The sequence below is a fragment of the Phoenix dactylifera genome, chromosome 4, assembly GCF_009389715.1.
Source record: "Phoenix dactylifera cultivar Barhee BC4 chromosome 4, palm_55x_up_171113_PBpolish2nd_filt_p, whole genome shotgun sequence".
Taxonomy (NCBI): domain Eukaryota; kingdom Viridiplantae; phylum Streptophyta; class Magnoliopsida; order Arecales; family Arecaceae; genus Phoenix; species Phoenix dactylifera.
In genome coordinates this window covers 18,395,186-18,409,443 of record NC_052395.1, presented here as the reverse complement: position 1 = coordinate 18,409,443, position 14,258 = coordinate 18,395,186, and the positions used below count along the sequence as shown (strand labels likewise).

At 45.3% G+C, this 14,258-nt stretch overlaps 2 protein-coding genes across 2 annotated transcripts; both read right to left on the bottom strand.

The window, feature by feature from the left end:
• Positions 1 to 373: 373 nt before the first annotated feature.
• LOC120110648 lies at positions 374 to 1,009 on the bottom strand. Its single transcript, XM_039126225.1, has one exon. It carries the CDS (start codon positions 1,007 to 1,009, stop codon positions 374 to 376), a length of 636 nt encoding a protein of 211 aa, XP_038982153.1.
• An 11,821-nt stretch (positions 1,010 to 12,830) lies between these two features.
• LOC103719352 lies at positions 12,831 to 13,460 on the bottom strand. Its single transcript, XM_008808556.2, has one exon. The coding sequence runs from the start codon at positions 13,458 to 13,460 to the stop codon at positions 12,831 to 12,833; it is 630 nt and encodes a 209-aa protein (XP_008806778.2).
• Positions 13,461 to 14,258: the final 798 nt, after the last annotated feature.

The following is a 14,258-nucleotide window of genomic DNA, read 5'->3' as shown; positions in this document are numbered from 1 at the left end:
GATACACCGTCGAGCACGGGAGGTGGCTCTCCTCGTCATACTCTGCACTCCGATAGCTCTCCCGACTTTTCTAGCGTGGTCACCCTCGGACCAAATTTGAACCACAACAATATCTATTATAGTAATCCATAATGTACATGATTGGGCACATATGATAACGACCACCACCACCTCAAAAATTATAAAATAATCACCTTTTAATGGTTCTCGAAATCATGAATAAAAGGCTCTGTTCTATTGATTATGAAATCAATAATTAACTACATGTTAACCATTACACCATTACGTAACAACACCATATATAACAGCATCGCTATCGAAGCCGTGTGAAATCATGCGACATCAAACAAAATGATAGGAATTGTATCTTTGATCATTTCTCCACTGAACACGGCGTTGACCTAAACATGGGACCTACCACCACTTGGCACAAAGCGCTCACCTCTACGAAGCCATTCCCATACGGCGTGGGCAACCGCATGGCCGCCTCCATCGCCACCTCTCCTCGCCGTTGATCCTCTGCAAGTCGGTCGCGCACTCCATCTGCAAGCACGATGTCCGAACCCCTCAGCACCGTCTCCAACACCGTCGACTTCCTCGGGCCATGGCAGAAAACGGCCAAGACTCCTTCGCCGACGGTGACGCCGGAGTAAGAGATGGCGGCATAGCCATAGCTGTAACACTGCTTGAAGAAGAATTTGCTCAGGTTCTTAACCCGGACGGTGATGTTGAAATGGGGGGATAAGGTCAGGCCAGGCGTTGTGTTGAGTCCCACGGCGGCGATGCGATCGATGGAGATCTTGGGGCGTGACGAAATGGCGCAGTCGATGATGAACAGCGCCAGAAAGACGATGAAACCCAAGATAAGGAGCCAGCAGATTGTGCAGCAGATTTGGGCACTTCTGGGGGATTTCAACGATGGGGTGCCGCGAGGCTGGTTCCTGGGAACGGCATTGGCAGCCTGCAAGGTTTCTGAGGGTTGAGGGGCGGGGTGGACAGCTGCAGGCATGTCTTGATCCTTGGCAGGAGAGCCCTAAGAAACAAAAGCTTGGTGCTTGTTTTGAGGAGAGACCATACACGGTATCTGGAGCGGAGGATGGACTAGAGGACAAGGGAAATAAGGTGTGGGAATAAGACTAAAGAGCACGTCGCCTTCAATGGGTTCATAAAAGCCAATGGTGAAGGTTTGGGGTGCCCGTCCCTCCGGGTAGAGGTTAATTTGTTTTGGCCTTCTCTCAGCAGGAGCCAAGCAGGGAGCTTTCATTGAGAATTACTCATCATCTCCTCGACGACAATCCCGATGACTCAGGGATTAAAGCTGATCTATATATATATCTATCTATATATATATAGATAGATATAATATGTCAATAAGGTACAGAGTAAGGCCGAAGCCTTAGTAGGTTGCTGGTGGAGAATTGGAGATGTGGAGGCATCGGTCTTCAACATGGATGTAGGCCCCTGGGTTGACGTCATCGTTATCATATGAAGAAGGGAAGTGAATAATGGGCCTAAAGTTTGGATGTTTTCCCATTGTCTTGATAGGATGGAATTGTAGTTTCTGCTTAATTTGTAGTGGATAAAGAATCTGGCAGGGGATGTTATCCGCTGTTCTCTGATGTGGTCTTGCAACAAGGGTGCTACGGAGGAGTTGGGGGTGGGATTTACTAAACCTCGGCGCCCCAAACACATCAAAGTTATGCATCTAATTTTTGCTCCGTACCATATATTGAAGGATCGGGGTTGGGTAATAAAAATATGTATCGTGTTAGATTAGTTCGTAAACTTAAGAGTGAGCAATTACTTGGATGGATTTAAAGATTTTTGAATAAAAATCTAATTTAAGTTGGTTCATTTTAGTTTATTTAAATTTTTAATAATTTTATATTTAATATTAATTATTATATATTAGCTATAAAAGAATAGGTAGATTCTTGGCCCGAGTTGAAGATTTGCCCTAATCCAGTCCCGACCGAAATTGAATACTTTGAATTGGGTCCAAGTCATACTTGATCTTGACGTAGCTTGAATGACCTATCGGATCTAAAACTTTTTTCCATGAACATGCTTAGATCCGACCTGACTCATTTGCAATTCTACCTATGTGCCGACTTTATAGTAAAAAATCGCTGCAATCTTTTCTATTTTCTTGGTGTGGAGGTTATTTCTGGTCCTGAAGGACTCCTGCTTAGTCAGCGGCAATATATTTATAATCTTCTCAAACGCACCAACATGCTAAAGTCCAAGCCAATTAAGGCCTTGTTTGGGGGAGCTGTTGGCAGTAGAACTGTTGGAAGTAGAGCTGTTGGAAGTAGAGCTGTCTGAAGTAGAGCTGTTATAAAAAGCTGTTTGCTGTTTGGTAACTACATTCGTAAAGTGCTGTAGTACTTTGTTTTGTGTTTGGTAAACAAACTGAGAAAGTACTTTTATATGACAAAATTACCATAAAAGACATTGCATAGTATTATACAACACGACATAATAAAACATAACATAAATTAATACATAAATATACGATATAGTATAATATTATTGTAATATAAAATAATATTATGTTAATATAGCATAATAGTAATATAATTATTAGAGTAAATTAATATTTGGTAATATAACATAATATTAAATTATTTAACATAACATATTAATGTATTATGATATAATGTAATATATATTATATTTATAATATAATACAATAATAAAAGTATAAAATATTATAATTATTAGTATAAATTAATTTCTCATAATATAACATAATATTAAATTATTTAAAATAACATATTAATGTATTATAATGTAATGTAATATAATACAATATTTATAGTATAATACAATAATAAAGATATAAAATATTATAATTAATATTATAAATTAATTTTTCATAATATAACATAATATTAAATTATTTAAAATAACATATTAATGTATTATAATGTAATGTAATATAATACAATATTTATAGTATAATACAATAATAAAGGTATAAAATATTATAATTATTAGTATAAATTAATTTTTCATAATATAACATAATATTAAATTATTTAACATAACATATTAATGTATTATGATATAATATAATATGATATTATATTCATAGTTTAATACAAAAATAAAGGTATAAAATATTATAATTAATATTATAAAATAATTTTCCATAATATACCATAATATTAAATTATTTAAAATAACATATTAATGTATTATAATGTAATGTAATATAATACAATATTTATAGTATAATACAATAATAAAGATATAAAATATTATAATTATTAGTATAAATTAATTTTCCATAATATAACATAATATTAAATTATTTAACATAACATATTAATGTATTATGATATAATATAATATGATATTATATTTATAGTATAATACAAAAATAAAGGTATAGAATATTATAATTATTAGTATAAATTAATTTTTCATAATATAACATAATATTAAATTATTTAACATAACATATTAATGTATTATGATATAATATAATATGATATTATATTTATAGTATAATACAAAAATAAAGGTATAAAATATTATAATTATTAGTATAAAATAATTTTTCATAATAATTTTTCATAATTTTCCATAAAATAATTTTCCGCGGTCCAGGGGCTCTTCTTCATGGTCCACGCTCGAGGAGGACCTCAGCGTGGGCCGCGAGGTTGATGATAAAAAAAAACAATAGATTGATTTTGGAAGGTATGGAAAAGGATTAAAATTTTTTTCTTCTAAAATGTGGTTCAAGAGATGCATACAAAAATTGAAAAGAAAAATACCTTTGCTTACGGAAGGGAGTCTGACGGCTTGGGTTCTTGGCTCTAGCAGATTTTTAGGTTTATACAGGGATAAACTATGTAATTATGTTATTTTAATATGGGCATTTTTGTCAAAAATATAGCTTTCCGAAAAAGCTGAAACAGCTTCCTCCCAAAAGCTCCAAATTGGAGCTTCCTTCCAAAAGCTGTTTTCAGCTTCCCGCAAAAGCTGAAACAGCTTTTTGAAAAATTTACCAAACACAGTTTTTCATCTAAAAGTACTTTTGGAGGGCCAGAAAGTGCTTTCTGGCCCTCCAAAAGCTCCCCCAAACAGGGCCTAAATCGCCAGTGTCATCCTCCACACAACTTTCCTTATTTGACGGAGTTTCCTTCCTTATATAATTCGGGTTGGATTCTTCTCCTAGATCTAATAGAACTCATTTTCCTAAAATAAATACGACTAATAGAAATAAACTTAAAAATGCTAAAATTCTATAGGCGTAGATTTCGACTTCTACATCAATTTTGCCTTTTATTGCTCCATCTGATTCTTCTTAGATTAGAAGATACGTTCGATCAAAATCTTTTTCTAAAAAAAATTTTAATTTGACAGACTCGTTTCAGGATCTAAAAGATAGAATTTGGCCCTAATTGCTAAGAATAGGGGCCGCACCATATCATAGATCTCGAAAAGTTATTTATTTTTTAACAAAAAATAAAAGATGATCCTAGTCGGGCATCGTATGACTAAAGCTGATCATGAGTCGAGCTTGGGCACAGAAAATATCAAATTTTATATAGGCTTGGCCTGAAGCTCGATTAAAAACGAATAGAGTTTAGGCCCGAAGCCCGACCCATAATCAGCTCTATATATGACCAAGTTATGACCTCCAGAAGTTTAGCTCATAATTCAGTTTCTCGATCTGACGGATTTTGTTCTTAGACCCTCTTTAATTCTATCCGCGGTGGCCCAAGTGGTCTATCGAGTTCGGCGATCCTTTTAGATCACAAACAATTTTTAATAGTTTTGACTTTTTTTTTGAGATTAAGAGTTACCAATCTCTATTTTCATTCCATTCCCTGCACCCTTCAAAGGACTCACTCTAACTAGAATCAAACCCTCGGCCCCTTGACCAAGTGGCAAGGGGTGATTAGTGGCAGTTTTGGCTCTATTTTGAATGTTTTACTTCCTTGGAAAATTCCTTTATCGCTGGTATGCCATGTCTCAAGAGAATATTGGTGCAGTTCATTGGTTCGGCGCAATACATAAAATGATCTTTTTTCTTTTTACCCCCTTTAAGGGTCAGAACATATCCAATACAAAATATCTCTAATCTAGTGGAACAGGAGCACTCAGCACTTCTGCTACGGAGTTTTCACTTTACATTTGCCTACCGTATGTATTCCTCGTCATGTTTCAATGATATAGAAAACTCGTAAGAGAGATGCTTTTGAATTTCAAAATTTATGAGCCAAGGTTTCAAGTTCTGATATCACGATCATCTTTAATGGACAACTGATATTGATATGAATAAAAAATATCAATTTATTTTTGCTCAAGTTGGAAAGATTTAAGATTTTAAGAGCGTGACGATTGGATGCTTTTCTTAATATACCATGGTAGAGTTTATGAGAAAGGCTTTCTTGCTCCAGTTGTAGAGCAAAGTTTAATATTTCGATTAATTTTGTCTTTCTTGGTACAATGGGACCAAAGTCCCGGTAGATAGAAAAAGAAAGACAAAAACATTCAACTGTCTTAGAAAACTGCATCCATAAGTCTCTGCAGCTATCCGAGAAATTAAACTCCGGAGGAATAGGAGAGTTACTCCTCGTAAACAGAATCACCAGGAACATTGATTTTGTTAAAAATGTTGTTCCTATGAAGCTTTGAGATTTTATGCTTTTTTGACGTATCTTTTGTACTCATTTCATTTTCCCATGAAATGAATTGATAGCTAACTCGATCTCATCATATGTTCCTTATCAAGAAAAAGGTTTTCTTACATGTTCCTTATCTCATATTACATAAGATATTATATGTTTCTTATATGAAGTTTAATATTATTGACTTGTCTATTAATTTCTCAATTATTTAAAGAGACTCAGTAGTCAATAAGATAACTCCCATTATACATATATGAAATATTCCTTTTGCTTATCGTACATAACCGTGGTGCGATTAGGAGTTACCTCAGTTGGGAAATAACGAATTGCTCTTGATACATTGATTTAGTCACATTGCTTGCAATTGCAAGTTGCTATGACTCGTGCCATTTGTTACAGGCATCCATGGACATTAAGTTGGGTCTGCAAAACGTAAGGCTCCAGATATCAGATATCGAAAGAAAATGTTGTGCATGGAGTCGTTAAATGCTCATGGTTATAAAAGGACTCATGCATTATATTTCAGGACTAGCTTAGAGCATGATTGAAATAGCTAAATTTATTTTCACCAAAAAAAAAAAGAAAAAACTTACTCCATAAACATGTCTTTTTTAGTTCCTTTTTCCTATCCAAAAAGATCACAACTTATTTTTGGGGGTAAATTTGGATTTATTATCCTTGGGAATCAAAAAATAAAATATACAAAAAATAAAATAATATTTATTATAGTAAGCCATAATGTACATGATTGGCCACATATGATAACGACCACCACTTCAAAAATTATTAAATAATCATCTTCTCTTTTTTTTGGTACAACGGCGGCTCACACACAACGGGTGTAAGTACAGCCCGTGAAATCAGATAAAAGTAGATAATGCAATAGGGACGGGATAGACATGTGGTTCCCCCAAATTAACTCTTCCGAGTGTTGCGCCGCATAGGCTGCCACCCAATCCACAGTACTGTTGTCTTCTCTTTAGACATGAAAAGCCTAACATGAGGCACACTCACCTAGCAAGCTGCACATGTCATGGAGCAGGCGCATCCTGTTGGCAGCGCGCCTCCGACCTTGAATATATTCGATCACCATAGCCGAGTCTCCCTCTAGGATGATACGGTCCGTGCCCGATACCCGCCTCGCATAGGTAGCACTCTCTCATACTGTTCTAAGCTCAGCTCTGATAACGGACTGGTCGAAGATCCGCCGACCCCTGGTTGCCACTACTCTGGCATCCTGGTCTCTGATAACAAAGCCAACGCCACTGTTGCTCCCTGCCCCGCCGGCGCTGTCATTGAAGTTTACCTTGAGAAAGCCAGGGAGTGGAAGATCCGAAGAGACGAGCACAACCCTGGATGCTACAAGAGTGGAATGGAAATTCCAGATTTTTCTAGCCAACCCAAGGGACGATGATGCAGTAGTGTCAATGACCTCTGCTGCATGGAGCAGTGCTTTATCCACCACTATCCTTGGATGAGCACCTCTGTTCTCAAAGATACGAGCATTCCTATCTAGCCAGCAGTGATAAGCCAGATATGCAGCCCTAATCCCTTGCTCCACAAGGCCGGGCCTTCGTGAAAAAACCTCTAGGAAAGTCAGAAACTCCTCGGTCAACGACCACCCCTACCGCATGCCAGGGGAAGTCGAAGCATACTTTCAGATCTAAACAGCTTGCTGACAGCCAAAAAGGATATGGAAGATAGACTCTTCCTCCTCCTGGCAGGCCCAACAGCCTAGGGGAATGTGCACACCTCGTCGAGCTAGCAGTCCTCTAATGGGCAGGCATCCCTAAGCTACCTTTTAGAAGAACAGGGCCACTCGGGGGTGAATATACAACCTCTAAATCCAATCCCCATCAATATGTTGTGCCGACGACCTCCTGATCTGCCCGAGATGATCCCCTGCCTTCACCTCTGTCCTGCATGTACTACTCCAAAACCGCCTATTTGTTACCTCCCTTGCAAGGATCAACATTGTCAACACCCTCTCGGCTAACTGCTCACCAAACGCTCGGCGTACAAGGTCCTCATCCCATCTTCTCTCCTCTAGTGTAAACAGGTCACAGACCCTACGTCCCTCCAGCTAGTCGGCCTCGAACAAGTCCGCCAATCATCTGTCCCTCACCAGCATCGACGGCTCACCCATCCCTAATCTCCTATCTGATCTCCAGGGTCACCAAGGGAGCCCGGGAGCAAATCTTCCTCCAGATGAAGGAGCTACGCTGGCCCACTCGGAAGACTAACGGGTTGGCCGGGTCCCCATACTTGACCCTCATCATGGAGCCCTAGAGACTCGCCGGCTCCAAAAGAAATTTGACTGCGAGCCTGGTGGTGAAGATCTTCTACTGCTCTAACAGAGAGTGGATCCACAACCCACCACTGCAGGTCAACTGACATATCGTGTCCCATGCCAGCAGGTGAATGCCACCGCCACTCCTCCGCCGCCCCCAGATGAAGCTCTTGAACTAGCGCTTCAAGCACCGCAGCACTGCGATCAGCACCAAGGTGTTGGATAAGAGATAGATCAGAATTGAGCTGAGAACTAAATGTACCAGTGTGATCTTGCCCATCATAGATAGGGCACTCACCTGCCAACCTTCCAGTCTCCGCTCGATGTCATGCTCCAGGGAGGCGTAATCCTCCCTGCGGAGGCGTCGGCCTATGATCAGAATCCCAAGATATCTCAAGGTACCCTCCTATTCCCCAATGCCCAAGATATCCATAATGACGGCCTTCACCCCAGGCTGAACCTTCGGGCTGAAGCAGATCATTAACTTTGCCATGTTGACTTGCTGTCCGGATATTACACAATACTCCCCTGGCACCCGTCTGAGCGTCATGGCCGACCTCCTCATACCCAGGCTAGCAGTAGGCAGTCATCTGCAAACAATGGATGAGAGATCTGGGTTGAGTCTAGTGCCGGCCTGTAGGCCTTCACCTCTTACCTCGCCGAGACCAGCCGGAGTGATCTAGACAGGTAGTCTACGCAGATGATGAACATGAGTGGCGATAGAGGGCAACCCTGCCTCAAACCCACCAAAGACACGAATAATTGTGATAGGGAGTCGTTCACCAGTAAGGCGAAGAACGGTGCATGGATGCAGCCCTGGATCTATCTGATCCAAAGTGGGTGGAAGCCAAAGCACTCCAAGGACTGAGCCACGAAACCCCACCTCATCCTGTCATAGGCTCTCTCCATGTCCAGCTTGACGCCTATTAGACTCCTCCCTCCTGGTGCCCTCTGGAGGTCTGATTTAAATTTTTGAGCAATGAGCACATTATCAGAGATGGACCGACCCCCAATAAAGGCTCCCCGCTCAAGGCAGATAAGTATAGGCAAGATACCACTCATCCTCTGGACTAGAATCCTCGTCACCGCCTTATAGAGAGTGGTACACAGACTGATCTGTCGGAAGTGGCCTAGCTCTGTTGGATCTTGCCTCTTTAGGATCAGAGTGATAAATGTCCGCTTCCACTCGTCCGGTATCGACGCCAACGAGAACTATTGGATAGTTGCCGTAACCATCACCCTAATAATCTATCAATACCTCCTAAAGAAGACTAGAGGAAACCCATCTAGACCCGTGGGCCTTATCCTCACCGAAGGACTAATGGGCCTTCTGGACCTCCGCCGCCGACACAGGACCGACCAATACTGCCTCCGAGACCCTTGTCGCTGGTAGTTGGCACAACTCCCCCACCGGATGAAACCTCCTACTCGAACCACCTCGACCTGAAAAATTGCTCTAATGTCCATCTGATAGTATCGGGGTTCTCAATCATCTGCCCGTTGTTGTCCTTGATTCTATAGACCCTATTCCTTTGTCTTTGGATAATGATCGCTTGATGAAAAGACCTCATGTTCCAGTCCCCTTTTCTAATCCACTAAATGTGGGACTTCTGTCTCCAAATGAAGGAAGGCTTCCCAGTTCTCCGATAATTCCAAATAAGAATCTTTATATTGTAGAGTTGGAGGAGGAGGGCACTCTAAGCCTCCCAACTCCGGCTCCTTCAGCGCCCCAATCGACATTGGCTCCTCCAAGGTGGGCCCATGCATGGCCCTTTGAAGGAGCCGAAGACCTCCTCATGCTTTGTTCCCTCCAAACAGACCTTGGCCCCATGCCACGGCCCAATAGGGCCCACCTTATCCTGGCATACCCCAGCTGTCCCGACCTTGCGTTCCCCAAATGCTGAGGAAGTGGCGTCGGTCTCCTGCTTGTGGTTCTCGACCAAGGTGCCCCCTGCCAGCCGACAGCTTGCACTGGACGGGTGGCCCGCTCCCCAATAGGCGATCGGCTTAGTTGGGGCTTACCTCGGCCCGCAACCCCTCCACACCCTTCACGGCCCGCTGTCGATGGAGGTCAACACCGGTGGCTTGCCGGCGATTGCCCCCGCCCTCCACCGTGCCGTCTTGGTAGCTCGCCGACCGTGTGCCACCCTCCAAGACTGCCGGAGAGAGACTTCGGCTACAAAAGTGGTGCCTCTCTCCCCCCGGCTGAGACCCCCTGGCAAGAGGAGCCCTCTCCCAGCATAGAGACCTTCTGGCATGGCCCACAGGCAATTGGCACCCCCTTTCGGCACGACTCGAACCACCTCGACCTGAAAAATTGCTCTAATGTCCATCTAATAGTATCGGGGTTCTCAATCATCTGCCCGTTGTTGTCCTTGATTCTATAGACCATATTCCTTTGTCTTTGGATAATGATCGCTTGATGAAAAGACCTCATGTTCCAGTCCCCTTTTCTAATCCACTAAATGCGGGACTTCTGTCTCCAAATGAAGGAAGGCTTCCCAGTTCTCCGATAATTCCAAATAAGAATCTTTATATTGTAGAGTTGGAGGAGGAGGGCACTCTAAGCCTCCCGACTCCGGCTCCTTCAGCGCCCCAATCGACATTGGCTCCTCCAAGGTGGGCCCATGCATGGCCCTTTGAAGGAGCCGAAGACCTCCTCATGCTTTGTTCCCTCCAAACAGACCTTGGCCCCATGCCACGGCCCAATAGGGCCCACCTTATCCTAGCATACCCCAGCTGTCCCGACCTTGCGTTCCCCAAATGCTGAGGAAGTGGCGTCGGTCTCCTGCTTGTGGTTCTCGACCAAGGTGCCCCCTGCCAGCCGACAGCTTGCACTGGACGGGTGGCCCGCTCACCAATAGGCGATCGGCTTAGTTGGGGCTTACCTCGGCCCGCAACCCCTCCACACCCTTCACGGCCCGCTGTCGATGGAGGTCAACACCGGTGGCTTGCCGGCGGTTGCCCCCGCCCTCCACCGTGCCGTCTTGGTAGCTCGCCGACCGTGTGCCACCCTCCAAGACTGCCGGAGAGAGACTTCAGCTACAAAAGTGGTGCCTCTCTCCCCCCGGCTGAGACCCCCTGGCAAGAGGAGCCCTCTCCCAGCATAGAGACCTTCTGGCACGGCCCACAGGCAATTGGCACCCCCTTTCGGCATGACTCACAGGCATCGAGCCCGCCTGCTACAGATCTACTGGCCCTGGGCTTCCTAGATGGGCTTCAAGCTAGCTTCACTTGGCCCGGCCCATTGCTAGGTCTCGCCCTGCTAGAGCTCTCGCTCCCTTCCTGGGCCCGGCCTGGTCTGTCGCGCTAGCATCCTGGCCCAAGTCCAATCCCTGGCCTCCTCCACAAACATCGGCCTCCGCCCAAATCCCTTGCACTTTCAGTCTGGCTCGGGTCTAAACCCAGACTCCCTTCTCGGCCGTAGGCCGGCCCATCTCCATTGCGTCCATGCCCTAGCCCGACTTGCCACAGCAGCTCGGCCGCACCGGACTTGGAATGGAGCCAGGTTGGGGCCACCTCGCCTCCTCCCTGGCCACCACCGTGCCGCCGACCGCCGGCCACTTCTCCGCCGATCCCCGCCGCGCCACCCTTTTTGTTTTTTGCCATCCCTCGGTGTCAGACGGCGATGAGGGCGAGTTCGACCCGTTTCGAGGTGGGCTCGGTGACGAGTAGGAAGGTGGCAGACACGATGCCGACTCAAGGTGGTCCTCGGCCGCCTTCTTCGTCTTCCCCCTGGCGTCGGTGGCCTGCGGCTGGCGGATTCGACATGTGGCCAGCCATGGGCCGAAGACCGTGCCACCGGTGTGCCCGTCCCCCATCGATCTAGGCATCTTCGACTGGGACGCAGGGCCCAGCTCACCCACCTTCTCCGGCTCCGTTTCGGGCTGGCTACAATCGCCCACCAAGCGTCCGATACAGCCACAGCCAAAGAAGAAGATCGGTAGGTCTTCGTAACTAAGGCATGCCAGATCCTAGTCGATTCCCCTTGCAGAAAAACCCCCGACTTTAGAGGGTTGAGAGAGTCTACTTCGACCTTCACCCTCGCGAACCCCGCACACCGGAGCTGGTCAGAGACGCTATCTCCAGAGGCCGGCCCGCCCCCATGGCAATGTCCAGTAGGGATTCCCTTTCCGAGAACTCCAGAGGAAGGCGGGGGAGACGAAGCGAGATCACGGTTTTGCTTACCGTATTGATGCCCGGAATGAAGTCGGGCTTCCATTCCTCCATCGCCAACAATTGTTCGGCCACTGCCCATGGCCCGCCATTGAGAGCCGCCGCTCGGTGACCGTCGGACTTGAACCTAATGGTGATCAAGTCCTCCGCCATCAGGATACAATCAACATCATACCCGAGCCTACCTCGCAACCGCATGTCGCGAGCCACCCAATCCACCGGAATCCGTCGTCCCAGGCTCCGGAGGACGACCGCCGCCGACGCCCACGCCGCTCGCGCCCTCCTCAGCCCCTTGGCCAACAGTTCTAGAACGTCCGTGAATCGGCATTGGAGCGCCAGTTCCTCCGCTGATATCCGGTGGTTGGTCCACATCGGTCGCCGAGAACCCTGCGCCACCACCACCACGACGGAAAGGTCGAGTCCGCCCGCTGGCCCTCGTCGGCATCTGTCCCCATCTTCGCCCTGGTGCACGAATATTGATGCAGCTGGGCGCGCTAGGCGCCCCCCCCCTAGAGCTTTCTCTAACCTTTTGTAATCACCTTTTAATGGTTCTCAAAATCATGAATAAAAAGCTCTGTTCTATTGGATTACGAAATCAAAAATTAACCATATGTTAACCATTACACCGTTACGTAACAACACCATATATAACAGCATCGCTATCGAAGCCATGTGAAATCATGCGACATCAAACAAAATGATAGGACTTGTATATTTGATCATTTCTTCACCGAACACGGCGTTGACCTAAACATGGGACCTACCACCACTTGGCACAAAGCGCTAACCTTTACGAAGCCAGGCGGCGGGGACAACTTCATGACCACCTCCATCGCCACCTCTCCTCGCCGGTGATCCTCCGCCAGTCGGTCACGCACTGCATCTGCAAGCACGATGTTCAAACCCCTCAGCACCGTCTCCAACACCGTCGACTTGCTCGGGTCAAGGCAGAAAGCCGCCAAGGCTCCATCGCCGACGGTGACGCCGGAGTAAGAGATGGCGGCATAGCCATGGCTGGAACAGTCCTTGGAGAAGAATTTGCTCGGGTTCTTAACCCGGACGGTGATGTTGAAATGGGGGGATAAGGTCAGGTCAGGCGTTGTACTGAGTCCCTCGGCGGCGATGCGATCGATGGAGATCTTGGGGCCTGACGAAATGGCGCAGTCGATGATGAACAGCACCAGAAAGACGATGGAACCCAAGATAAGGAGCCAGCAGATTGCGCGGAAGATTTGGGCACTGATGGGGGTTTTCAACGATGGGGTGCAACGAGGCTGGTTCCTGGGAACGGCGTTGGCATCCTGCAAGGTTTCTGAGGGTTCAGGGGCCGGGTGGACAGCTGCAGGCATGTCTTGATCCTTCGGAGGAGAGACCTGAGAAACAAGAGCTCGGTGCTTGTTTTACACCTTATTGACTGTGAAGCAAGGCAAAGTTACAAAGTTCAAAACTCAAAATAGAGAGAGGAGAGACCATACACGGTATCTGGAGCGGAGCATGGACTAGAGGAGAAGGGAAAAAGGTGTGGGAACAAGAATAAACAGCACGTCGCCTTCAATGGGTTCATAAAAGCCAATGGTGAAAGCTTGGGTTGCCCGTCTCTCTGGGCCGTAGAGGTTAATTTATTCAATTTTCCATTGTTTTGGCCTTCTGTCAGAAGGAGCCAAGGGGCTTTCATTCGGGAATTACTCATCATCTCCTCGACAACAATCCGGATGACTCAGGGATTAAAGGTGATATATATATATATATATACAGAGTAAGGCCGAAGCCTTAGTAGGGTGTCGGTGGAGATGCGGAGGCATCGGTCTTGGATGCTGCCCTCTGGGTTGACGTCCTTGTTATCATATGAAGAAGGGAAGCGGATAATTGGCCTAAAGTTTAATTTGGACGTTTTCCCAATCCCTTGATAGGACGGAGTTGTATATTTCTGCTAAATTTGTAGTGGATAAAGAATCCGGTTGGGGAATAGGGATGTTATCCGCTGTTCTCTGGTATGGTCTTGCAACTAGGGTGCTACGGTGGAGTTGGGGGTGGGATTTACTAAACCTCGCCCCATACCCATCAAAGTTTTGCATCTAATTTTTGCTCCGTACCTGATCAATTGAAGGATCGGGTTTGGTTCTGGTTTGGATAATAAGAATCTGTAT